This window comes from Melanotaenia boesemani, chromosome 4 (assembly GCF_017639745.1).
Source record: "Melanotaenia boesemani isolate fMelBoe1 chromosome 4, fMelBoe1.pri, whole genome shotgun sequence".
NCBI classification, from domain to species: domain Eukaryota; kingdom Metazoa; phylum Chordata; class Actinopteri; order Atheriniformes; family Melanotaeniidae; genus Melanotaenia; species Melanotaenia boesemani.
This window is the reverse complement of record NC_055685.1, coordinates 14,611,290-14,636,849: the sequence shown is the minus strand read 5'-3', so window position 1 is coordinate 14,636,849 and position 25,560 is coordinate 14,611,290. Positions and strand designations below refer to the sequence as shown.

The window sequence follows — 25,560 nt, the reverse complement described above, 5'->3', positions numbered from 1 at the left end:
TCAACTGTTTGTCCAAAAAAAATGGTGAAAATAATCCCATCAATAGCATTAACACTGCTGAACCGAGGTCAGTTATCTCGAGTCATAGTAAAGAATGGGAGTTGACCTGTAACCCTGAATCAATACAGCTATTCTAGTACCAGCAGATTTCATCTGTTGATCTTGGATCGCTAATGAATATGTCAGATCCACAGAATTAATAACAGGCTGCTATGATACTCAGAAACTGATACCCTAGCAACTACAGAGGGCTTTATGAATGACAGGAAGAAAGACAGGAAACATGGAGGGTCAAGTTGAGGGATTTATTAGAGAAGGGTGAATATAAAGATACTGTATGCAGGGAATCTATTCTCTGAGCAAACCACAACTAGTCAAACCTTTCTGTCTATATTATACGCTACACAACTTCCAAACAAGGTCATCGTAGTTAGTGATATAATCATTAAATAAAAGGGATTTCAAAATGGAATACAACAGACCATAAGTGTGCTTTGGTAGAAAAGAAAAAGAAAAAAAAAAAACACTTTATGGACTTTTCTTTACCGTTATCATAAATCGGGAACAAGGAAACTACTTGGATGCTGTTTCTTAATATCTTAAACCTAAGTTATTTCCAGCACTAGAGTTTAACAGGTTTAAAAAAAATAAAATAAAAAAAATAAAGACTGGTCATACCAACATTGATATTGTCCCTCTAAGATGACCTCTCTACTCATTCAGGGTTTTCGTTCATACAGTTTTAGTGTTCACAAGCAGCCAGTCAGTAGCACAATAATCATATAGCTAGAATATCAACGGCCACAAATTTTCTTTTTTTTTTTTTTTTTTGTTTTTTTTAAATGCCATTCTTCCTCTTCTGATATGTTGTAACTCCCATGTTTTCAGAAGTATTACTTGTCACATTTTGGCTCTCACATATTAAGCTACAATAAGATCAATAAAATTAATAAATACTGTTGTGTGTGTGTGTGTGTGTGTGTATATGTGTGTGTGTGTGTGTGTGTGTATGTGTGTGTGTTGGCCGTCTGTGAGCCATGAAGACCACAGTGTTCACTGGAGCCACAGTAAGGCAGTTTCATGTGTACTGCGGTCCTCCTGAGCTTCACCAATCACACACAGAGCAAACGGAAGTGGGTTAACACAATGTAAAAAGGGACTTTTTCACCAACTTGTCAGCATCATGTTTTGCTATTTTTCATGACTTTTTTTTTTTAACTCTTAGAAGGAGTCCATAGCCTTGAATTCGCTGAGGGCCTGGACTGGGGAGATGTGTTTCTTCTGGGAGCCTCGTCGTACACGTGTCTGGCATTCCTCCGGCTTCTCTCTTTTTACCAGAGGCTTCTTCTCTGGGGCTTTCATGCGCCAGGACACCACCGGCGAGTTAACCGCAGCTGTTCCGTACACCTTCTGGTACTTGGTAGAAGCTACGTACGACGCCTTTACCGTCAGCACCACTGCGTTCATGAGATTCTTGGCTGCTTGGATCAGAGAGGTGGCACTGTCTAACTGCAAGAAGGCAAAGACAATTTAAAGCGAAATGTCAAAAGGAGAAAAAGAGCAATTATTTTCTTGGCTTCAGAAAGCACATTAGGACATATTAGCTACATGAAGCACCTATGAGGTCTGTGCTGCAAGTAGCAATTAAGCGGGATAAAAACACAGCCCTCACTATATGACATCTTATTTTAGCAGTTCTTAATGAGCAGAGGCAGGAGTCAGGTGTACCTCTGTCTCCATCTGTTTTGTTTGGCTGACATTTAAGGGTCGGCGGCCAGAGGGGTCTTCTCCTACATCACACTGAGACGAGTCAACTGTTTCGATTTAATGAGTGCGAATTCCAGCTGGCCACCATGAAAAGGTTAAAATCTCAGCAGGGCTTGTGCATCTCATGTTAGGGAAACTATGAAAGCGGTTAGAAATAATGAAAAGCTAAGATTTAAAAAAAATCCGATGTCAAGATGTAAAAGTGGAGTTTGAATTTAAGATAAATAAAAACATAAAGAAGTTAATGGCATGTTTCTTTCATGAATAAAAATTATTGCAATAAGAGGTTTGAACAAAGTCATTATTAACTTAAAGATAGAACTGTACTGGGCTTTCACTTTATTCTTTCACCTGCTTTTTTACTCTGGCAGGATGCCTGTAAACATGTTATAAACAAGCCCTACATTTTCTCAGGGGCTTCTCAAATGAATATAATACACCACTATTCCAATAGCACTTGAATATCCAACCTAGATTTAAACGTGCCAAGGGTTTTTAACTTCGTGTTAGTGGCCATTAATGACTGCAGGTTTTCACAGATAAAAAAAAATACATTAAAACTGCAGCTTAGTGGCATATGTATTTATTTCAAACATTTAAACACACTGTGTAGCCCTACAAGCTGAAGACCAACCTTCATCTGAACCAATCCAGGAACTACATGTACACAGGCCTGGCAAGAGCTTAAAGCTGCTGGAACACCAGAGTCAGTGCCTCCAGTGAAATAAGATTTATATGGACACGATCTAAGAGAATGGCTTCTGAGAAAGAAGCACTTGCTCCTAGATTAAATACTTCAAGTTCAACCTCAGTGTGGAGCAAACCACATCATAGTATTGGTATTGTTAACATTTTGTGGGAATACGTTTCCACTAATGGAACAAATTCCCAGCATGGATGAAATAATCAACATGGACTAACACAGATTTCCTCAGTTTGACCATCGGCTCAGCTGTTAGATGTAAACATTAAAGTTGGTGGTGGAATGTAAACAGCAGGCTAACGTTAAGATTTTGGAATTTCCTTTCCATAATCTTGAACTCAAAAGAATTAAAGTTAATTAAAGTTAGAGCCATGCCAGAAAACCATAGACTTACGCTATGAGTTTGTTGTTTGCAAATGCCTTTTGACATGGTACAATTTGGAAAATGAAGGTTTGTTGATTCCAGAGTCCCCACCAGAAATGTTTTCATCCCTGCACCCTGTACATTTCTCTGTTCGGGGAATGTGCTGTACAGTAATGCTCCTCATGATAAAGTTCTGACTGAACTGTGTTGAATGAAATCTATTGCATATACACAAAACCCTGTTGATCCAGTTTACACTGGATATCGTTAGCTGGATGCATAACACCCGTCCGATGGAAGAGATTGTTAATCATGGATCTAATCATACGTTTATTTGCACTAATAAAATATTTTTAAATGGTTTTTAAGTTCAATTCCAACAATATGTTCTTAACGTACTAGTTTGACAGCCCTGAAAAATGTTCACAAAGAAGTCTGATATTTGATTTGATTAAAGTTTAAATGTCAAATATGCGTTTTAGATTGAGAGGTAATAAGTTTATAAAGCATGAGAAACGCAAATGGAGAAGAAGCCTTTGGTGCACGATTCAGGTATCATTAGATGGTAATCTAATTACATCAGCCTTAATCTGCATGACCCATCATCTCATCTTCTGAGCTCCATCCTGACCTCGAACTAAAAGGCTTGTCCATGCGCATTGCAGAGCATAAAAATGGACTTAAAAGGATTAAGTTTACTGACTCAGAGCTTAAGGCCCATCTAGAGCAGGGATGATGGTGAATAGACTTACCCCAGACACAATGAGCTCTCCACCCAAGTTCTGCACCTCAGCTTTCACCTTGCTGCAGATGTTCAGCTGATGACAGTACAAAGCAATTCTCTGCAGGTAGGCCAGCAGATCCTGCTTGCAGGCTGAGTCAGGACACTAAATGGAAGAGGGGAACAAAGGGGAAATGTAAGAGCACACATGAGAAAAGTAATACCTTTAAGTGGTCACTGGTTTGAACTAAACGGCAAAATGACATGACAGGCTTGATAGTTTTTAAGGCTTTGGCAATAAAAGACACAAGTATATTTAATAACTGATAATGAACAGCCAATTTAGATTTAATATGCTATGTACTCTTAATCATTCTGCATCACCACTGAGAGGAAGTGACCAGTAACAGCCATGCATACAAACTGAGATTCTTGGCAGAAAGTGGTTTACTTGTCAGACATGGTGGGAAATGCTCGATAAATTCCAATTGTGGTTCCACTTAAAACACTAAAATGCCAAGAAGAAAAGTCCTTGGCCTTACTTCACACATTGATGACAGAAATCTAAGCCTGCCAAATAAAGAACACTTGTGTGGTTTTAAAGGGAGTAATATTTCACAAATAGATATTAGACGTGACTTCTCTTCCAAACCTGATTGTTTATAGGACTCGTGGTCTCTGATGTGGAAGCTGTTTAAGGCAGAATAAACAGCAACAACAATCCCAACAAAAACAGTAGGGTTCCAGCATTTTGGGTTGCTAATTACAGAACGTCTTTGCACTGTGCATGCAAGATGTTGCTCAACAGTTTGTTTTTTTTTTAGTTTTGGTTTGTTGGCGTAGGTTTCAAAGGCAAGTTCAATTACACTGCAGGGCGTCAGGCTCATTTCTTTCACATAAAACATATTTGCCACAGCATGCTGCACAAGAGAAGCAGATCAATCAGCAAACGATGGACTTTCAAACATATAAAAGACCTGACTCCTTAGCAGCTGCTCTTTCTTTTTATCCCTTCATTTCTTCTTCTTTTTATAGGAGCCACAAGACCTGACCTGGTCCCGCTGGCCTTTGTGCTACTTCAGCAGCATAGAGACCACTCGTACAGAGCAGCAAATGGACCAACATGGAATATGAGGACAGCCTCCTCAGGTGTCCTACTATCGTAGTTTGCTCCTATTATTCCTTCTGGAAACCTTCCAGAAGCCAGCTATGGCCCACTAAGCTCCCAGTGGGCTGAGAGTACTGCATCAATTGCCTAAACACTGTGAGCATCATTTTGTAGAAACACCTTTCTCTAGCCATTAATATTAAACGGTCCTAAGTAGGACATTCAGCAGTCCTGTGTGGGGAAATGCACAGCTCATTTCCTTGTCTTGTTGGCCTATGTAAAAGGGGGATGGCTCTAGTTAAAAATCTTGCTGTGATATTAATATACTGACCTTAAAACTTGAACCTGCCTGTGCCACCCATATTGTCTCTTTCAGTTAAAATAAAAGGCCACCCATGTTACTGACTGGCCACAAGTGCCCGTCACTGATGATCAGGAATAGTGAGTGAAAAGTGGACTTTTCTTATCTAGGGAAATATGATATATATATATATATATATATATATATCACATATATATTAGAGCAAAGAGTAGTTCAAGACATTGTTTACAACAATAGTTTCAGGCACCATCAGAACAAGGCTTTGAACAACACGGTAAATAAGACTAAAGTTGCCACTGGCACCACATTAAGTGACACTGAGTGCAGACTGAGGTGGAGCTGCTAGCTCATAGAGCAGCCAGTGAGGCAGGCGGGAGCTTCTCGCTGGGCATTATCACTGCATCACCACTCCTGGCTAGCATCACCGCTAACAGCATTTCACACTGCTGGAACAAACATACACACATGCACGCCACTGCCCCAGGCAAGTTTGATGCAGACATGACACAATTGTTCCCTATTGTACAGCTGACTAGTAGGCCGGTTCTACCACAGATCCCCTGTTGATGTAAATAAACTGTGCGGCTCATTACTTTGCCAGCCTCATTGAAGCTCTCTCCTTCTCCCTCTTTATTTGTCATTGTGAAACAGGAGTTATTACTGACTAGTAAGAAAATGCCTTCTGCCTCACTACCCTGACTTTGTCTGACCTTTTCAAAACTCCTAATGACACTGATGCTACTTTCAGTAAGGAGGATGTGAAAATGCTTCTTCTTATTCTTTGCATCATTTGGGCCTGTAATGTAATAAAATGTGGATGATTTAGGATGATCAGCAGAAGATGAGGGTATTTCCTGAGTGTTGTTCATCATGCTGATGCAGATACTATAATTTTTCTCTAAATATATTTAGTTTGCAAACATTAGTAATTAAATAAAACCTGTTTTCCATTCCAGCTAATTTCATTTTAATGGAAAGTCGTCAGATGTTGCTTGAAGAAAGCTGGTAATCCTTCCCTTTGCTCATCCAGTCTCTGGCATCTCCACCAAAGACAAGACACAACTGTAAATCTAGTATGTAGTGAAACCTCCTGTAAACTGAACCTTCCTGTTACCCGATTAGCGTTTGTTTTTCTTCTCACAGAATGTCATATTTGATCATATGACTTCAAAGTGCTCTCCAGAAAAAGTCCAATTCAAAAACATTCAACTGTTAAAAGATTTTCAGAGAGCAAACAATGTTGCTGAACTTAGTCGGCTCGGACTCCAGTACGGCCAGCACCTGTTGATCCGGAGTTTCTGTTTTAACCGAGAAACCTTATAATTACATATCAGTCACGCTTGGTTTCACTTCACTTCACGCTTTGCTTCTTTTGTTTGTGTGACAAAGGCATCCGCTGTGACAGCTAAGGATAAACCTGGAGGTCTGAGTGCTTGGCTTTAACCTTGTTTGTGTATTTCAGCATTTATAAACAGCTTGACAACTGTTGGAGTTCTTTAATGCTACTCAAAAACTCAAAATGAAAGATGATATGAATGAAATTCACAAAACTGCACTGAACTACTGATTCAGCTCAACCACACACACACACACACACACACACCTACACACACATAATGCCCTGCTGTAATAAACAGTGGCTAGCTCACCAAACAGTTTTAATACCCGTTTGGTGAGTTCAAACTACTCAGATGTTTTTTTCCCCAGGTCCTCTAAACCAGAGGCCCCAACAGGGGATTAGTGAAAGTATGACAACAACATGCACTACCATTAAAAAAGGGAATCAGATAAGCTTTTATCAAAGGAAACAGGATACGCAGAAAAAGCAAGACTACGTTAGATTTCTATCATTAAACATTTTTATAACAGAAATACAGTACATTTAGATGCAAATGTAAATTTAGATTAAACATAATAACCAGAACTCTTGTCTGAGCCAATAAGTCAAAGAAATGTTGAATAATATCTGTTACATCCGTGTCTGTTGGCGTGAACAGAGAACATAATGCTGCATGCCAAATAGAAAGACCACAGATGATGGATGTAAAACAGTTTACAACATCCTCATATACTTGGAAAAACAACTGTTTGATCTTATCACAATCCTACATGCAAGACCGCACACATAACAGCATCACCATGTTATATAAAAATGTTATAATGCAAACAACTAAAAAAAAACACAACGGGCTTTGTCCTGTATAGTGCTGCAAAAATAAGAAGGAAAAGACTTTGCAAGGACAAGACGGATGTTGGCTGCTTGCAAAAAAATGCAATTATGAGGAAATCTTACAACATAGTCCCTCCAACAGGAGATGGATGTATGAAAACTGTAAAAAAAAAACATGAAATGGAACTTTTAACTTACAAAATGAGGATTCAATAAAAGAAATCCATCGTCCATTTCGCCATTCAAGAGAAATGGGGAAATGAACTAAATATATAAATGATAAAACAAGGGAATGGAAACTTTTACCCATACCTTAAAGAGAGTAAGTTACATTTTCTAATGTAAAAGCAAATAAAAATATGATATAAATAAATATCAGTCCCAAGCATTACACCAATTACCCAGTTATTAGTTTCCTCTGAAAAATAAAGACAAATAATGGATCTTGCAGCGTATTCACATTTTGCAGGGAGTCCTGTCATTACAAAGACCAAAACATCTACACCTCTACACAGCACGGTTTCACTGGTGAAAAGCAGTTTTCAAACTGGAAATTAGACTTGCAGAAACTGTAAGATGGATGCACAGAAGGTAACTAAATGAAACTGTCTTCAGTCATAACTTCTGCTATGTATTCTGATGTCTTCATTCATATAAAATAACTGTATGATTTTCAGGTGAATAGTGATTTTAAAGGATGTGGCTCACAAAAGAAAAAAAAAATTCATCAATCAAATCAAAAAAATCAAGTTATGATTTTTGGCCAGTTTACTTAATTTTCACAGATAAAGTCATCACAACCTTCAAGCATTTAAAGAAAGAAAGAGAAAGAGAGAGAAGAGAGAAAAACATACAAGTTTGACATTAAAGATGAACAGTTCCAGAAGTACCAGCAGTCTTGATGTAATAAAATGAATGAATTCAATATTTAGCATGGGCTTCAGAGTTAATGCTGCAGACGAAGCAGAATGTAGGAAGAGAAGTGGGAGAAAAAGGGAAGAAAAAGAAGCATTGCTGGAGTGAAATGGGGTGAATATCCCTAAGGGCATTTTCTATGTCAAGAGCTGTGCTTAAATGACTATGAAAGAGCTTGTCGTCCTCCCATCCTTCCACAGTGAATTGCCTTCTGCTTCACATGTGTTCATCAATAGGGCTGATGAGGAGTCATGGTGACAAGGTTTGCTACTTAAGGGAGCTGTATGAGAGCAGTGGAGCGACCTTTCTTCTTATTGTCAAGCCGTAGTACTGTCGACGAGCTCAGATTACCTAACAATACTCCTCTTTTCATACACAACAAAGACAACTGATCAAAGTTTTGCTATTTGTGGAGTATCTCCATTAAGATCCTTGACAGATGCAAATGTTTTATAATACACATTAACCTAATACATCACATAGTAGGTAACAAAGAGTTCCTCATTCTCCACTTTGTGCCCTCAATAAAGCTCTTGTTTTTCTTTCAAAGACCGTAAACATTCAGTACACACTGGTCTAACAAACTTTAAAGTGCGAATTAAAAATGGCACGCCACCTGCTGTGTTCATTACAGCAAACTGTTCAGGTAAGACGCAGCCTCTTCGAGTGATCTACCTTGTGACATATTCACTCCCACTCAAGTCCTCTTAAACACAGATTGTCACTTGGCAGTTTGCAAGCCAAGAAGAGTTTACACATGCAGACAAATTAAGATCTGGCTCTGAACGACAAACATGGCCACAAATAGAGACAAATGTTCCTACACATGGGGATATGCAGGAGTGTTTACATACATGAGTCATGCAGAAAATAAATACATAAAATCTCGCTTCTCATCCCTCTGTTTCAGCACATTACTAAACAGACATCGCTGCAGAGACGCATCCATAGTTTTAAACTTTCTTCTGTAGTGCAATATGCTCTGAAAAGCAGGACAGAGTGACACCAGAAGAATATTGCCAGCGCTGACCAAACATGCCTTCTGTCCCGCTGACAGCTTTGCAAACTCCACAGCCACAAAAAACGAACAGACATTCTGCTCCGTGGTAACAGCAGAAGGCTTGCTGATATATTCTTGTGTAGTCACATATTGTCACAACAAGGCATGGAAAACAGAAAATTTAAAGAAGTGTGTGTCTTAGTACTGGCACTCTAAAGTCAGAGGCTGTAGTTTTTACTTCCCTTTGTTTCAAGCAGTAGTAGTAAACTACACCAGCTATACAGTATGTGATACGCACCAAACAGCCGATGCACCATGCAGTTACTGAGCCATGAATGTGCTCTTTTACAGGTTTATGCTTTAATTTTAGTCACTGTTAATATATTTTCCAATGTTTGGAGTAAAAAAAAAAGACATTGCTTCAGTCCCTGCTGTCTCCTTCTGTCTGAAACACTCAGTTTGATCTCCTGCACCTACAGATTGCTGTTCCATCCATACACACCCCCTGAGTCCAAACCTTTCAGCTTGGCAGACACCGCTGGTGTTGAGTTTAGAAATGAATATTACCTTAAATTCAAGGATGCTGTTTTGAACAGAGATTTGGATTGACATTTGTTTATATATATTTAAATCTGCCTCATTTGAAGACCAGGAAGACAATTTGTACCACAACCCAAACAAAGAAAGTTTGGATGTTGGGTTACATTTAAAAGGGAGATTTGTCTGTCAAATTAAGGTGAAAAAGAACTCCAACCAGTGTCCTGGTTACACATGGAACAGTTTTTTCTTTATCTTATTCAAACTTTTGTCAGCAAGAATAAATAATTAAGTATTAAGTCACTTTCTGTACAAAAACCCATTAATCTAGCTCTCATCTACAATTTGGACCAAACTGACTGCTGTTACTCAAGTTTTTCCCATCAAATATGAAACACCAGTTACATAGATTATAAACAGGAGATGCTAAACAGCCTGTTAAGGTTTGTTAAGGTATTGAACAGCTGTCTTAAAGAAATATAGCAATCGATTTGATTCTCTCCCGTTTACTTTTTGTAAGTTTGTAAAAAGAAACTCCTAATTTTTTACCTAATCTGTTGTTTTAAATAAATATGCAGGACTGTTGTTGGCAGCAGGATTACAGGAAAAAGATTTACTATTGACGTACCAAAAGTTAAGAGATATAACCTTTCTTCAGCCTAGCAGCGCTAGATAGAATCTCAGCGTGTGACATTCAAACCATCACTAATTATTCAAAGGCCGTGCAAAGCTAACAGCAGTTGCAATTACAAAGGCAACAGGCAGCCTCAATAAATCATACAGCTCTGAGCTTAACTTTATCCTCACTTCTTATTAGAGACAGGTGAAATGAAAAAGAACATGCATTACCTGGTGTGAGTGTTTTAAACTACCTCCCACTTCATTATGTGTACACACACACACCTACACAGTATAAACACTCATTTCTTTTCACTCCCCATCTTCCCTTGGCAAAGAACTGATTGATTAGATATTGAAAATGGTCTGTCAGCGTGTTTTAGAGAGGTACTCATCTGATAATGAATGCATCACCTCAGTTGGAAGCTAATTATATTAGAGACACAACTTGGTTCTGCTGTCTTGCTCTCTCATTGTTGGCCCTGTTGGGAGACAAAGTCATGCAGCAACACAGCTCCACCACTGCAGCTTCGCTCATCAATGCTCACAGTAAAGATTTCCACTGGCCATGCACACTTAATTCTGCTCAGGGGCACTTCAAGACAGATAGAAAATCATAAAGAAAAAAGAAGAAAAAAAAGACAATGACAAATGGAAACTGCAGCCAAGTTGCAAAGCTACCTGATCTGCAACAGCACGAGCTAATTTGTCCATCCTGGAACCAGCCTCTGCAATCTTCTTCGCAGCGTTGATCACATCTGAGGAATTCTTCAGGGGGCCTTTGCCTCTGTTAAAATTCAAGGAGAAAGAGAAGAAAAAAGCTCTGTGGGAGTTGTGCAGAGGCAGTGGGCATGCAGAGCTTCCCTTTTAATACTGAGCTCACCTCTGTGTCACACAAACTTGTGTATAGCTGCTAATTTGCTGCTTCTGGCAGCTTGGATGTGAAGCATTAAAATCAACCAGCAGTGCAACGTTTCCCAGGTAATGGATGAAACAAATAAAGTATACCTTTGTCTTCTTAATGATGCATCTTAGAGATGTGGTTTGAACAAGCAAAGCCAGTGGAAACAAAGAATTCAAACAAAAGAGTTTTTTTTTGTTTTGTTTTTTTTTGTTGAGCAGACTCATTAAAAATCAAAGAGGAAGAGATAGCAGCACACAGCCTCTCTGAAAGTCACATGACAGTATTTCATTGTGTGGCACTTTTACCTTGTGAAGTCCGTCATCTCCATCATGATCATACACATCTGCTTGGCCAGCACGATGATGTCGTTGCCATTGTCGTCCCACTTCGCGACTTCTGCATCTAGCTTGCACTTCTCCTGTCTGAAGCTCTCCACCTGCTCAGCAATCTTAGCCTTCTCCTCCTGAGGAAGCTGTGCCATGATGGCCTACACAAAACACAGGAAAGAAAGGCATTAGAGGAGGAGACTTAGAAAGGGTTAAGCTGAGAAAAATATATTAGAAAGATGGCTTAGAATGAGGGATATGCCATAGGAGAGGAATTAAGGTAGAGGAGGAAGATAAAGCTGCAGAGCAGAGTACGATAGGAAAATGAGGAAAAGGGTAAAGGGGTAAAGGGATTAGTTAAGGAGAAACAGAATAAAAAGTGAGCTGAAGCACCATTTTCTTTTCTATCCTGTATACCTTTTGATCTGCTCTACAGAACCGTAAACTTCAGCATTAAGTTTGGAGTCTGACTATTCCTGCCCTTTTGAAATGCTTCAAAAAAAAGTTCTAAACTTTGCATTTAATGACCGGACCTTTTCAAACCCCTTGACATCTTATACCCGTAAAAAGCAAATCCATTTTTACCATTTTTTTCTCCCATCCATGAGAATACATTTGCTCTCTCAGCAGCCTTCGGGGGCAGGTCTAAAACGGCATAAATCTTGTGGCAAGGTCATAGGCGCAGTTAGGACCCAGTATTATTTGGGAGATAAATGTATAATTACCTTGCTTCTTAGAGCAGAGAATGAATAATGCATTTGTTCAACATTATGTCAGTGAGGTGAGGTGGAAGGAAGAGTAACCTGGTTTCTATTAGGTCGATTCTATTGACTCGAGAGGCAGATAGAGAAAATGAGTACATGAAAAAAAAAAAAAGAAAAAAAAAGTCACTATTGTTTTTTAACCCCATCTATTATTGATTGTCCTCCAAGAGCTGCTAGTCTCATAATGAAATAATCACCCCAGTCCCTCTTCACCCTCTTCCTTTATCCCACTGGTGCGCGGGATGCCCTGAAAGATGTGCGTCACTTTGCAAGCGTCCCCTGGTAGGCGTGTCAAGAGGAAAATGAAAACAAAAACTACAGATGACTTGTCCTCTTGAAATTCTTTACAAGAAAATAAGTAGAGACGGGAATGAGGAGGCAGAACTTTCTCATCAGTGGCCAACAGATGTGTCCATGAGCTTTGGCCTACTGATCGCACTCTGAGAAGAGCAGAGCAAAGCTTTGATGACAGTTCGTTTGGAGGGGAACAAAAAAAAAAAAAAAAAAAGGCATTGGCATGAAAAAACTTGCAAAACGAACCCCCTCAAGCCCAGTTAGATTTCCTCTGCTACTAGTGCCAAGTCACACAAACAGCAGCAGGGATGCAAATCCCATTAAACAGCATGTGGGGTGAAACCACTACTCACATTTAAAACAAATACCAAGTTAATATGTATTTAGACTGCACTATGAGGAGTAGGCTATTCAAAACATGCAAATGATTGGAGCAGGGCACATTTAAATTCACATTGAAGGTATGTTTGCACGTACTTGGAGGTCTGGGGGGCCTGCATCCTCAGTCATTTAATCTGGACTATGTGGCTGTTCAGAACAGTTCACCACTTTTGCCCTTGTGTGTGTTTGAACAACATGATGCACAATCTAGCTGATTTTAAGAATAATGTAGTGATTTGCTGACTCTTCCTCAGAAAATCCAAAACTATGTGCTGCTGCTGCAGGTAGACATCTTTATTCAGTACTTTGTAAGCTCAACCTCACCAGCAGACTAAACCTTTGGACAGCGTAAAACTCAGGATAGGCTGCAGAAAATATACACATCAAAGTGGACAAAGATCTGCTCGTCTGTGCTTTTGCTTCTCCGTTTTTTTGAGCTAACGTTTAACCAATGAGCATTTGATCTACACATAATGTCATATCCAGGGGCTATACACTCTTTTTATGAAAGTCTGTCTTGTGTTGGTTGAATACCTGAAATCCTTCATTCGGCATAGGGTGGGTGCAGTGCAAAGAGATCTGTCCATGTAAACAGAAACAAGCCTTTAGCTTTCATTCAGCGTAGGGAAACCTGTGTCATAGCTGCCCACTCACTGTTGGCCTAAACTTATTGTTTTCTAGTAGTAAATGACACAAAGACAGGATGTCAAATCTCAGTGCTCTGGTTTATTCTGTAGTCACAGAAACATCCTTACCACACTTTTGCTGAAAGAATTTGCAATTTTCCTTTGTTTCAAACAGTTCTCATGTCTTTTTTTTAACAAAAAATGTTCATGTCCTTGATTTCAGCCTGTTTAAAATACACTGTAACTGTGAGCACTATAGAAGTCTTTCCAGTCCATTTACTTTAAGGGTGCTTGTGTTCTCAGCTTGCAGTTTTGGCTCCCTGAGGTACAGGATGCAGATTACATGCTCTCAGTGTGGCCAAAAATATAAGGTAGGCAAAGCTGGACTGTAATTGCTGCCTAATCAACAGCGACACCAGTGAGTGTGCTGTGATATTCAGCAGAACTCTCTGACTTCAGGACTGGAAGGCAGTCATTAACATCTTTGCTATTCATATCGTTTCCGCACCCAAATGTTGAGGCATCAATTATTCACTCATTTCTGTGATTACGCTAAACAGCGTACAGCTTATGTCAAAGGGGTGGGCATTTATGGTTTTTCTAAATGCCAGTGTTATGAATCAGATAATGTAAATGTAACTTGAGAAACACTGTTGTGGTTACTTTTCAGACTAAAATAAGGATGCTCCCTACATCCTCCCGACATAAAAACAACATAAAATTAAGCCAGACTACTTTTCCAAATGGCTTAAGGGAGCAAAAAGTCTCTTGAAACTCAACAATTTGGACTGAAAATTCCCTCTGAGAAAAAAAAAAAAGATCAAGGGAGGTTGGGGAGAGAGAGTGGGGGATTTGGTTAGTATACCAATTCGCTCTGAAAATGGTGTGACAAAAGAGAGCACGTCAGGGAGGAAGGGAGGGAAAGGGGTTCTGAACACAAAAGAAAGCTGCAGCACAAGGGTAAACACATGAGCCAATTGGGACGTCAGGGGAGCAGGAAGGCCCTTGGTGAGGCGCACCCACCCCCCTCCTCTATAGCTCTCTAGAATTCACTTATCCCCAAATCCCTTCCCTTCTTTACTGATAACAACAAGGAGCGGGCCTTGGGAGCTTAACATAGTGGCAAATCCGGCCGAGGGAATGTTGTGCCAATACACTGTGTGACTCGGCTACGTCTGCAGGGATTAAAGCACTCTCCGGGTTTCTTCACCAAGTGCAGCGTCTTGAAATGACTTTAATTTGTTTCATTTGAAATAAACTGCCCAGACACTCAGAGTTCAATTTTATGGATGACCTATCAGCAGGGTTATCCAATCAGTGTGTTTAGAAATGTTTTTAGTCTGTGTTTAGGGGGTTAACGGGGGCTTTTGTGTTTGGCTGCCATGTGTATTATCCATGGCATGTTACAGAATTTGAGTTCACTTCTGCAGGTTTTAAAAGAATATGCTAAATACAGACCTCCTTCTCTTTCAAGATTCTCTGCTTCTTCATTATGTACGTTAGCTTTATCTTCACCTAATGCAGAGCTACAATAAAAGGAACAGGTGAAGCGCCATAAAAGGAAGGCCCTGGTAATCCAAGCTTCTCAAACTGCCCTGAACTGGAGGAAGTTGTGAGATCAAAAGAGTAAAACAGGGATACAGGGTCTGGCTCCTCTCTGCGATGCCAGCTCAGTGGATGGGCTTGGAGGGATCACGGCTGTAAACCTCAGTGTGCTCATGTCAGCTCCTATGGAAAAAATGGATTATGCTTCCTCTTGTCTGTTTGAATAGAAACACAAAGCACCAGTGTAGACTTGGTCATGAGAGGACAGCAAGCTTTATCCTGACACGACAGGCTGAGGCAGATTGAGCAGATCACCAGTGGTTCACAGCAAAAACATCTTTTATGGATGCGCTTGCCTTCTGCATGTTTTAAGCTTTAATCTCTGACGGCCTGACACCATCTTACGAGTAGAAAACAGGTGACATTAAGCTTTGTGAAAAACTTTGTCAGCACCCCAGATACAGAATATTTTACAAAATAATTAAAACTAAATGGGATACATCATGTTTCATAACATTATACTACTGGATATTAGCACAGACATGCTTATGTGCTTTAATCCACCTTTTATCACAGTTACAAGTTATGACAAAGGGACATGTTGCAACTTGCAAACTGTTCCCAAAAAGTGCTGCCCACTCAATCTCAGCTGAGTGCCAGGAGAACGAGTTAACAGTTTGGTGCTGTAAAGCTCCTTTGTGAACAAGCGTTGGTGCATCTTAGCTCAGATGGCCCTGCTATGCTACACTGCAGGAGCCTTAGTGGGAGTATAAATACAACAAACCCAAAGTACTTCGCTCCCAGAACCCCCACAGTCATTCTGAAACAGCCCCAAATCAGGGTCTGTTCTTACTGTCCATGCCTGAAATTCATAGTAAACTTTAATGACTTTATATGATTGATGAACAAAACACTTGTTCTCTTGATTAAATCTATGAACACTAGAAATTCTCTTTTGTTGTAGACATTACTCAACTGTTTAACAGATCTAAAATATACATAATTCCTTTATCTAATAATTAATTCTATTCACGTATTCATTCACATTCTGTCTTTATAGAAGAAGTGGATTTTTTCACTTCTTCTTATATATTACATAGTGTTTCTCCTTCAGAGGTTTTCTTTCAGGTTGAAGATGATGATGTTATTATGGAGTCACATAATGTGTGATGGAGGAGATTTAGGTGCGTGTATGTTTGTTTTCTGTTTATGATCAGTCGTCTACATTGCGGCACGAAAGTGGTCTTTTCTTAACAATTAACATAATGACAAAGGCACTCTTTTACAGCTATCTAATTTCTGAAAAGTTATGGCAAGAAAAAAGGCAAATAAATACAGGCCAAAATTTATCTTGTGCATCCTGACTGTCTTAATAACTTTCAGACTGAAGTCAATCCAAGTTGCAAGTGAGATTTTAAGGTTATGTGGCTGAAAAATCTTTTTAAAATGTTGCTTTTACACAGAAGGAATCTTTTCATATTTTATGAAAAAAATTTTATAAATTAATTTCTGCTCACAAAATGTCGTGAAAGGCTGAAATATTCTCAAATTGTGTAGTTTTTTTTTTTTTTTTTAAATAGCGCATTACACATAACTATGTCCATGGCATTAAGACATTTTTAATCTTCAAGTTGGCTGAGAATTTAACAATCAGTGATATCTTAGTATAAACAGACAATAAGTATTAAACTATTTGCTATCTGAAAAATATCTATAACAAAATTCCTTGTGAACATCTGGTTAATCATATGCAATAATATACACAACTGAAATAAACTGAAGCTTCGGTAATGGTGCACGTTAACATACTGAAACATTTCGAAGACTTCCCAGGGTCATTTAGTTTGAACATGAAGGGCTGCTTTCAACCTAGGTTTCTGGGTTTTTACAAAGAAAAAGGAAAAAATAATGGGAATTGTAGCTGCACAGTAGAGACATTTAAATCAAATAAGCTGCTGTTTTGAATTAATTTATTTCTCCCTTTTTTGTATTGGCCCAGTGTGTGCAGACTGTATATTGTATAGAGACTCAGGCAAGCATGGGCCACAGGGAGAGACACTGAGCCAAGTCACACTCCTGCCATCCAAAATCCATTCAACATGCAACACACCGCTAGACCCTCTGTGTCGCTGGAAGGGAGCAGGCACTGATACCCTCTTAATGTCCTTTAAGCTGGGCCCCAAGTGAAAAATTGCTAATGTGCAACAAAGCCCAGACCCTGGTGACCATGGCTGAGGCCTTGGCATAGCACTGTGCTGTATTTTGGGTAGCGTCTGAAGGGAGTTTGGTAATTACTTCTTTGTTTGTGATTGCAATTTTACACCTGCCATCCCTGAACAGTGTTTGTTTCAAATAGTGCTGCTTGTTAGGATGATTTGAATGCTATGCAAATGGAACCAGTTGGATGTACTGATTCACATGTGACCATGAAACATGGATGTGAGGGAGTTTGACTTGCACTTTAACCTACAAATGAAGCACGACTGTCATTTTTACAAAGTATTTGAGCTTAATGCCCAGCCTTGACCCAAGCCATTTATTTTACTTTTTTTTTTGTTTAATCCCGATCTTTGTTCATTACTTGTTATGTGGGGCACATTTGAAAAGGTGCAGCACAGCAGGGGGCGTGTGAACACACACTCACCCGAGCACTCTGTCCGGCAATAAGCTGGTCATCTTCAGTCTGAACGCTAGTCCTGCTGCGAGTATCATAGTCCTCTTGTTCAAAGTCAGAGTCATCTTCCAGCTCCTCTGGTGTCTGAAAGAAGCACAAAGACAAGCAGGTTTAAAAAACTTCTTTTCCTAAATACATAGCTGAAAAGCTTTCATGAACTTTAAGGCAAATCGTACATTCATTTCTCTGTGTTGCTTTCAGTGCACAATATATCAAGTAGAGTTTAGGTTCAAACCAAAGTCAGCATATTGATAAAGATTCAGCACGAAGAAAATAATCAAACGGTCTTAAAAGTAGTTCCAAAAAGGCATCTGTAAAACTGAAATACCGTCACAGTAGAGTGAAAAGCTTGAAGAGTTGCTTTTTGGTATTCTTTCCTTCCTTAAACAAGATGTCCTGTGACTTTTAAAAATATACTTCAGTAAAGGATGGAAATGATTGAAAAAAAAAGAAAACTATTAAGCATCATTTCTGGTTTGGTGTAAAAAGGAAAATGTAAAATACCAAAGTCTCAGTGGCATTTAAAACACCCCACTGTTCCCAACTTTTTATTTCAGATAAATAGAAATAGAAATTTGCATTTAAGTCTTATTTACAGATAAAATATGTAAAATATCTGGACCAGTTTGCAAAAATCCTGTGTGAGAACTCTAGTTGTACACACCAGGCCAAGATGGTTATGAACTGTAAAAGTGATTGTATATTTTAAATTTGTGTTTTCATTGTTTCAGTCTTTTTATGACATGGAACAAATCAGAAACTAAATAAGTCAGATGGCAGAGCAAATCCCTGCAGCATGCTCAACAGGATTAATCTTTGGAACATTGTTATTCATTTGTTAAACAATGAATTTTAAAATGTTTTAATGAGTTTTTATTCAAACCAGAAATCAGAAGACAAGAAATCCAACAGCACTCTTTCTGGATTTAAAGGTCTAATGTCCCGATTTATGTTTGAGCTCTGATGGTGCTTTTCTCTGACAACATTAATGCTTGCTCAGTTTGTCATTGTACAATAATCCACTGTTTATTTCCTTTCTTTGAAGATGAGTGATGTTCAAACATTTCTGTATGGAGACATCCATTCATGAATGTCACTGTTGGCAAATAGACTTTTAAACTTTCTAAGAAAGGAACTATGCAGCACCATCTTTAAATACTTTAAAGGTAGCGATGTTTTGCTAAAGACGTACAATATATGTTGCAATTTCATCAGATTTTTGCATTTGCACAAATTGTGTTATTACATTGCTGGCTTGAGAGGGTAGTCATAGCCCACACTGGCTTGTTGGTTTTTTATTGGCTCCATTTTCACCGGGCTACATCAGTGTTAGCTGAACACCTAACTTCCTGAAGAGCAGAAGATTAAATAAGACTTGTGCATGTTTAAACATATGTGTTTGCCTGATTAATAACATCAGAGTTGTGATAGTTTCAAAGTAGTTTGACTCTAAACCAAATCAGTATTTATACTGGAGGTAAAATGGAGCCTCTACAGAATAAATGATAGCTATGATTAAAGCTTATGACAGCACGTTAGGATGGATTTTCTTTGTGGTCTATTAGACTCATCCAGGTGTTTATATGTGTTTACAGCAATATAAATACTAATCTTAACTTTTCATAGAAGTATATCCTGCGTTGCTCACATTCTTCGCCCCCCCTTTTTTGCTTCTTTAAATCATTAGCCTGGGGACACACTCATGTTCTAATTGATTTAATCCAGTAAGGTCAATCACAGTATATCTAATACAGATTAGGTCAGAAACAATAAGAAAGTGCAGTGGAGTGCTGTTGAGGCAACTGATTGGTTACTGCAATGACTGGTGGTAGATCTATCCAACAGCAGCCAGAGGCAGACTGATCTAAGCTGGTTAATAACTCTCCTTGGAAATCAATCCAGAACTGAGATGCAGCAGACTAATTCCTCTTTATGCATCTGTCTTACAAGCCATGTTACTAAATCATATTACAGTCCCATAGGCATGGGTTAAGATGCTGGTGACAACCCCTTCTTGCTTTGATCTGGATGGCAAAATCCAGGGAAGAGCCCAGGTACTGACCAGCTTTTCTATTTATACGGCTTATATGGTACAACTGACCACACTTAACAACTGGGTAAGAGTGTCGTCGTTTAAATGTTTAAACCATAGAAGTACAGCTGAGCTTTTTCTTCCTTCAAAGAATATTCACTAAAGTCATGTAAGATCTGACTAAAGCCATCCTCTCACATGCATAAAGAATGTGTAAAGAATTCAGCCCCCTCATTTGTTTCAATGAGGTCAGTGTGTGCCGCAACAGAGGTGCCAACTCAGAAGGGCTGGTTACCTTGGAGATTGCTTTGAGTGTACCAAGTGATTCTGCTGTTTACCTTGTGGTCATTGCAACAGAGAATATGCCTATTATAGTTATGCTATAATTTTACAAGCTTGTAAAAAACACCCGCCTTGTTGTGAACCCCTTAAGAGTGTTTAGGCTCTAATAAGCATTGGAATCCAACGTTCTTAAACCAGCAGTCTCAGATTATATGTCAGCTTTTGAAAGACATAATCCCATCCTCACAGCTCCTTTCATTTATTTCAATGCTGGGTGGTTTTAGATCTGTAAAATCTTTGTGTAAGACATGTTGTGAGTCCATTAAACCTGGTAAATTGTATAAATACAGGTAATTTTGGTTTATGTTACATTCTTAGCTTTGGTACACAGTTCTGTTCATCCTAGCTGTTAAATACCTCTCTGCTCTGTCCAACTACAATGCTGTGCATGCCTGTGTGTGTGTGTGTGTGTGTGTATGGCAACATAAAGACCATGGGATAGCTCTGCGTTTCAAGAAGTTTCATTATACTTTATTCTCTTCTCAAAACCTGCCTCAGATTTTACACACTGTGGAGAAATGCCTTCTTAATCCACTGACTTCTTATGAAATCAGTCCTGTAAGAATTCTAAAGGAGCTATTACTCGATTTAAGTGGGAAAAAAAGAAAAAAAACTATTACACACGGCAGCAACATTTGGTATCTGTATGATGAAGTCAGACAACAGAAAAAGCACAGATCTTCCAAGTTGTTTCCTCAGAAAGTAATTGAACTTGGATGGGATTATGAAGCCAGCTGGTCCCGGGCAGTTCAAAGCTGCCGGTTTATATTATTTACCAACATCAAATTATTTTCCATAATTTGATTTTTTCCAGAGCTGCACTGGGAAACCTTCCAGCCTGCATAAAGTTGAATAAATGAATTACATGGTGAAAAGAGGAGGGCCAATTCGGGTGAAAAATGTAGATACTGTAACATCAGAGTGAGGGTGTGAGGAAGTGGAGCAGCTGGTATCTTGTTGTGAGGCATTCTTATCGTGACATGTTCAGTGTGTTCTGTAAAACATATCATGTGACAGATAGATTTCAATTATGTTCCTCTTCATGCTCAAGGCAGCTATATTTTTGCAATGAAATATCTACAATAATCAACGCAATTTCAGTTAGTAGCACATACTTCTGTGAAATAGACTGGAGTTGTAGCCAGATTACAAAAACAGTTTGTGTGTTTGAATTTGTGATAGTACACCAAAATTTCATGTTTTAAGATCCATTTATGCTCCCCTGCGTACGTAAATAGACGTCCGTTTCAAACGTCATACGTTGCCGTCCTGATACTTCCATGCATCTTTTACGTTGCCATGGTTGTTGAGTCAGTTCTTCCACTGCTGGGCAGTACAAAGTTCACATTTCACTCCCGCGAGCCGACGTCAGTTTCAGACGCCGTTTGGCAGCGGTAATGCCCCGCTATCAAGTTGTTTCCAACCACCCAACACGCCCTAAACACTCGCGTGTAGTCTTTCTTTAAAAGCTTGCAAAATTTCTACAGCTGATGTTCTCGTCTTCATTCTTCTTCTGCTTTTTTTGTTCCCTTCCTGATCCTCTTCTTCTCTGATTTGCTTCTTTCGCTAGGCGCATGTCAGCTGTTCTGCTCACCACTGCCCCTGTGATTTCCGGGGGTTTTGCTCGGTCTTCTGCATTAAGCGACAGATAGCTAAGCTCCCTCAAAACAGACCAAATTATGCGTGTAACGGTGACGCAAAAGGACGGACAAAACTGTCTGTCCGTCTGCATATCTGTCTTCAGCATTGAGCATAAATGGGCTTTAAACCTGCACAGGACATGAGTATAACTTCAATACACAAACAGTTGGAGGTTGTCTAAATTATATCATCCAATGGAACCAAAGCTCTTGATTAATCAGCATCAGAAAATGAACACTATATTCAGATGTCTGAATCTTGAAATAATAGTCAACTGTCTTAAATGAGTTAGGACGCATTCACACCAGCCTTTCAGATTCAAATCCTAGTCCATTTGCTCTGAAAGTCTGCTTCGTGTGGCATATTGTGAATGTGCAAACAAATTCTGATTCGAATCGAAGATGTGGACACAGTCCACCTACAAACGCAGGTCTCGGTCCGTTTCAAGCAGACCAAATACAGTGGAACACAAAACAATGTGCATTGTGGGTTCGGTGCACGGCATTGTGGGAAAACACAACCAAAGCATAAGTGCACATGGGATGATAGGTGGGTCTGAATGGGAGAAATAACTTGTGGTCAGATGCAGAAAAATTCTATAGAAGCTCTGATAGTAATCTGATCAACCCAAGACCACTAGGATCTGATGCAGCTTGATATTTAGCTGTTATGTACTAGAAAACAAAGCTGTTCTGCATTAACCCATATATGAACATGTTTTCTTCTTCATTGTCTGTCTTGGCTTGTTCTTTCATACTTCTTGGTGTAATTCTCTGGTGAAGAGTGAAACACATGATTTAAAAGTTTGATTTGTTTGAGAAGTGCAGCGTGAACGCATGCCCCAACTGAACCAAGCCTATAATGGTGTGAATGTACCCTTAAAGACAGAAATAAACAACTTCTGGCTGTCAATTTAAAGCATCTGAGTTAACCTGAGTGAGCACTATCTGCTCTTTGAGAACAACTAATGGACATACCCTTATCATTAGGACAGCTTTCCTGATGTCACGGACGCCGTCGTACACCAAGCGGGATGCATCAATAAACTCATTCTCCTCAAAGGCCTGTGGGGGGTTCGTACTCAGTGCCTCGATGGCTACCTCCACTTGTTCAGCAAAACGGGGCATGACTGCAGAGAAAAAAGTAAAGAAGAAGGCGACAGAAAAGAAAAAGATTGGACAGACAGGTTTATCATGATTGTTAGTTATTTGCTGCTTTCTATAACAACTGCAAGCTTATCAATCAAAGAAGGGGAGATGTCACAGTAAAGTCACAAATTTCTGTCTTTTATTTCCCTGTCTGAAGACATAATCACAACTTGTTTTCATAATTTCTTGTGAAGCACCACACTGAAACTCTCTGAAAAAGACAAATTGCTGTTTAAACACTGTAAGATTGATCAGATGTATGCTTTTCTTTGTGAAAGTGTATGTGCGTTTGGACTGAGTTGGAAGATGGCTGTGAGTGTTTCTGTTTTTCTAGCCTGTAAGCCTGAGGCCGTCCAATCAAAATGCAGAATAAAGGGAAACAAATTTATCAAAGTCTTTTTTTTAGCCAAACAAAAGCCATTCAACAAAAATAAAGTCCCTCTTGACTATAAAAATAGTTGCTTTTTGTTGTCAGTCTCAACCGGCTAGACCTGATGGAAGAGCTTTATGCTCTTTGTGTTTCAAATGAATTGTGCTGGATGTGAATAGACTTTGTTTCATATTCAAGGATACAGACCAAATGATTCAATATTTAGCAGACTACCTTTTTTTTTATGTGATATCCTGATGTGGCACGAGAATTGTGCAGCAGAGAATTAGCATAACAAAACAGAGATTTACCTTGATAGGTAGTCGTCAACCAGAATAGGTCTTTACAAAACTGCAAATACCTGTGTAGTGTGTGATCATTAGCAATACATAAGCATTATGATCAAATTTAGATGTACTAACCAGATTTAGTTGTACCGGTCTGCTTTCTGTCAGTATGCAAGTCTCATGATTATTTCCAGATGTGATATCAGGAATGTCTTTGTCCATGTTTGTATTTACAGAGGGCTGATATGGACTATCAGTTGGATTTCCATGATTCAGCTTTAAGAGCTCTCACAGATTCTGTAGATCTGTTTTAGATGCCAGACTTTTTGTAATAAACCTTTTTATTATTCACCAAGCTGATATCTGGAGCTCTTTTTTACCTCCCAACCATCTTTTCACATCACCTGCCTCAAGAAATAAACATCACCTGTAACACTAATATTTTACTTTTAATATTATTTTTGGTATACAACTGGAATATATTGTTTTTCCCCCATTTCACATTAAATATACGTTTTTGCAAAGATTGTATATACAAGAAAAAGAGGGAGAGAAAGTGCAATATTTATATATATATATATATATATATGAAAAAATAAATAAAGCTGCTTCTGCCTGACTGATGAACCCCCTCCAGATGTGTCATTTTATTATTATTCACATTTTCCTCCTCTTTTACAATCATAGTAATCTATATCAATTACCTCACTTACACTAAAGGTGTATCTGCAGTGTACTTATTTGTTTGATATAAAACATAAGCTATATTTTACCAAACATAAAAGCCACTACAAAAAGTCTCTCCCCTTTTTCTTTTCATTTTTAATTCAGTTTAATCCACTTACTGAAGAAGCGTAAAATAGGCTTTTGGGAATTGCTGGGAAGGCGTTTTAAATAGAAATATTTAAATGTTCTCCGAGCCCCTTAATGAGCAAAGTTGCTGATGGTAAGGAGCAATTTCACTCATTCCAGTTGAAAAATGATGAAGAGAATTAAATGTGACCATGTAGGAATGGATTTTTTCACCCGCCAGGCTTAAGCATAGTTAAAGTGAGAAGTTATGGAAGTACAATCAATGCTTAAAAACCTCAAAGCAGAGATGGTGTGCCTCTGTGACGTGCTTAACAAGATCTACACAACACAACCTGCGCCGTCTCTGATGCATAAACCTCAATTTCACATGAAGACAGCTCAATTTAGACAGTGTATTATGACAGGTACAAAGCAAATACACTTACAAAGTAAAGCCTCATGAACGTATGGAGCTACATCAATCAGGACAAAGCGAAAATATCTTCAAAAATATTATGCTGGTCCTTGTGGATTATTTTATAAATCAGCAACTGTCTGTTAAAAAACTTTGCAACTTAAAAGATGGCAACATAAGTGTTTCTTTTTTTTTTTTTTGCTTAGGTGTAGGGAAAAAAGAGTTAATACAGATAAGGCAGCCTGTGTCTTCTCTATTTTATATAATGTGTATGATATATTCTGGCTGGAGGTCTGCATTATTTGATTTTATTTTATAAAAATATTTCCACGACTGACTTTTAAAACCAAGTTATTGTTATAAATATAAAAGATTAAGCTTTACAATGTCATTTCTGCACTTTATTTGATGTTTTCTTTCATTTTTATTTGTTTTGTTCATTGGATCCATTTTACATCTTCACTGAAGTCATTTCCCATCAACCGTCAGTACAGTTTCATCTCATCTATAGTTTCACTTGCATTGCAGCAGAAGACTGCAAGTAGAGCACTTACAGGCTGGTGTCATTGATGAGGTTTCTCATGGACATCTATGGTATTTTGGTGCTGAGTGCAGATTTTAAGGCACACAGGTGGCAGGTATATTGCTAATTAGGTAGAAGTTGCATTTAAATAACAGAATGTGTTTTTTGTTTAGAAATTGTTTTAGACTTCAGATAAACATGTCAGTGTCTCTGAACCACACCTGTCTCAGGTGCAGGATAAGGATTTCATTAACAGTAATCTAAATACAGA

The 25,560-nt window shown here is 38.7% G+C and overlaps 1 protein-coding gene across 2 annotated transcripts in view; it reads right to left on the bottom strand.

Moving 5' to 3' along the window:
* Positions 1-291: 291 nt before the first annotated feature.
* ctnna2 (catenin (cadherin-associated protein), alpha 2) overlaps positions 292-25,560 on the bottom strand; it is a 316,827-nt gene continuing 291,558 nt past the window's right edge. For both annotated transcript variants that reach the window (XM_041982885.1, XM_041982886.1), the window contains 6 exons: positions 22,732-22,883; positions 17,710-17,823; positions 11,435-11,616; positions 10,907-11,012; positions 3,587-3,721; positions 292-1,509 (listed from right to left, as the gene is read on the bottom strand). In XM_041982885.1, coding sequence (XP_041838819.1) covers positions 1,222-1,509; positions 3,587-3,721; positions 10,907-11,012; positions 11,435-11,616; positions 17,710-17,823; positions 22,732-22,883 — 977 coding nt within the window. In that variant the 3' untranslated portion in view covers positions 292-1,221. The remainder of the gene's footprint in view (positions 1,510-3,586; positions 3,722-10,906; positions 11,013-11,434; positions 11,617-17,709; positions 17,824-22,731; positions 22,884-25,560) is intronic.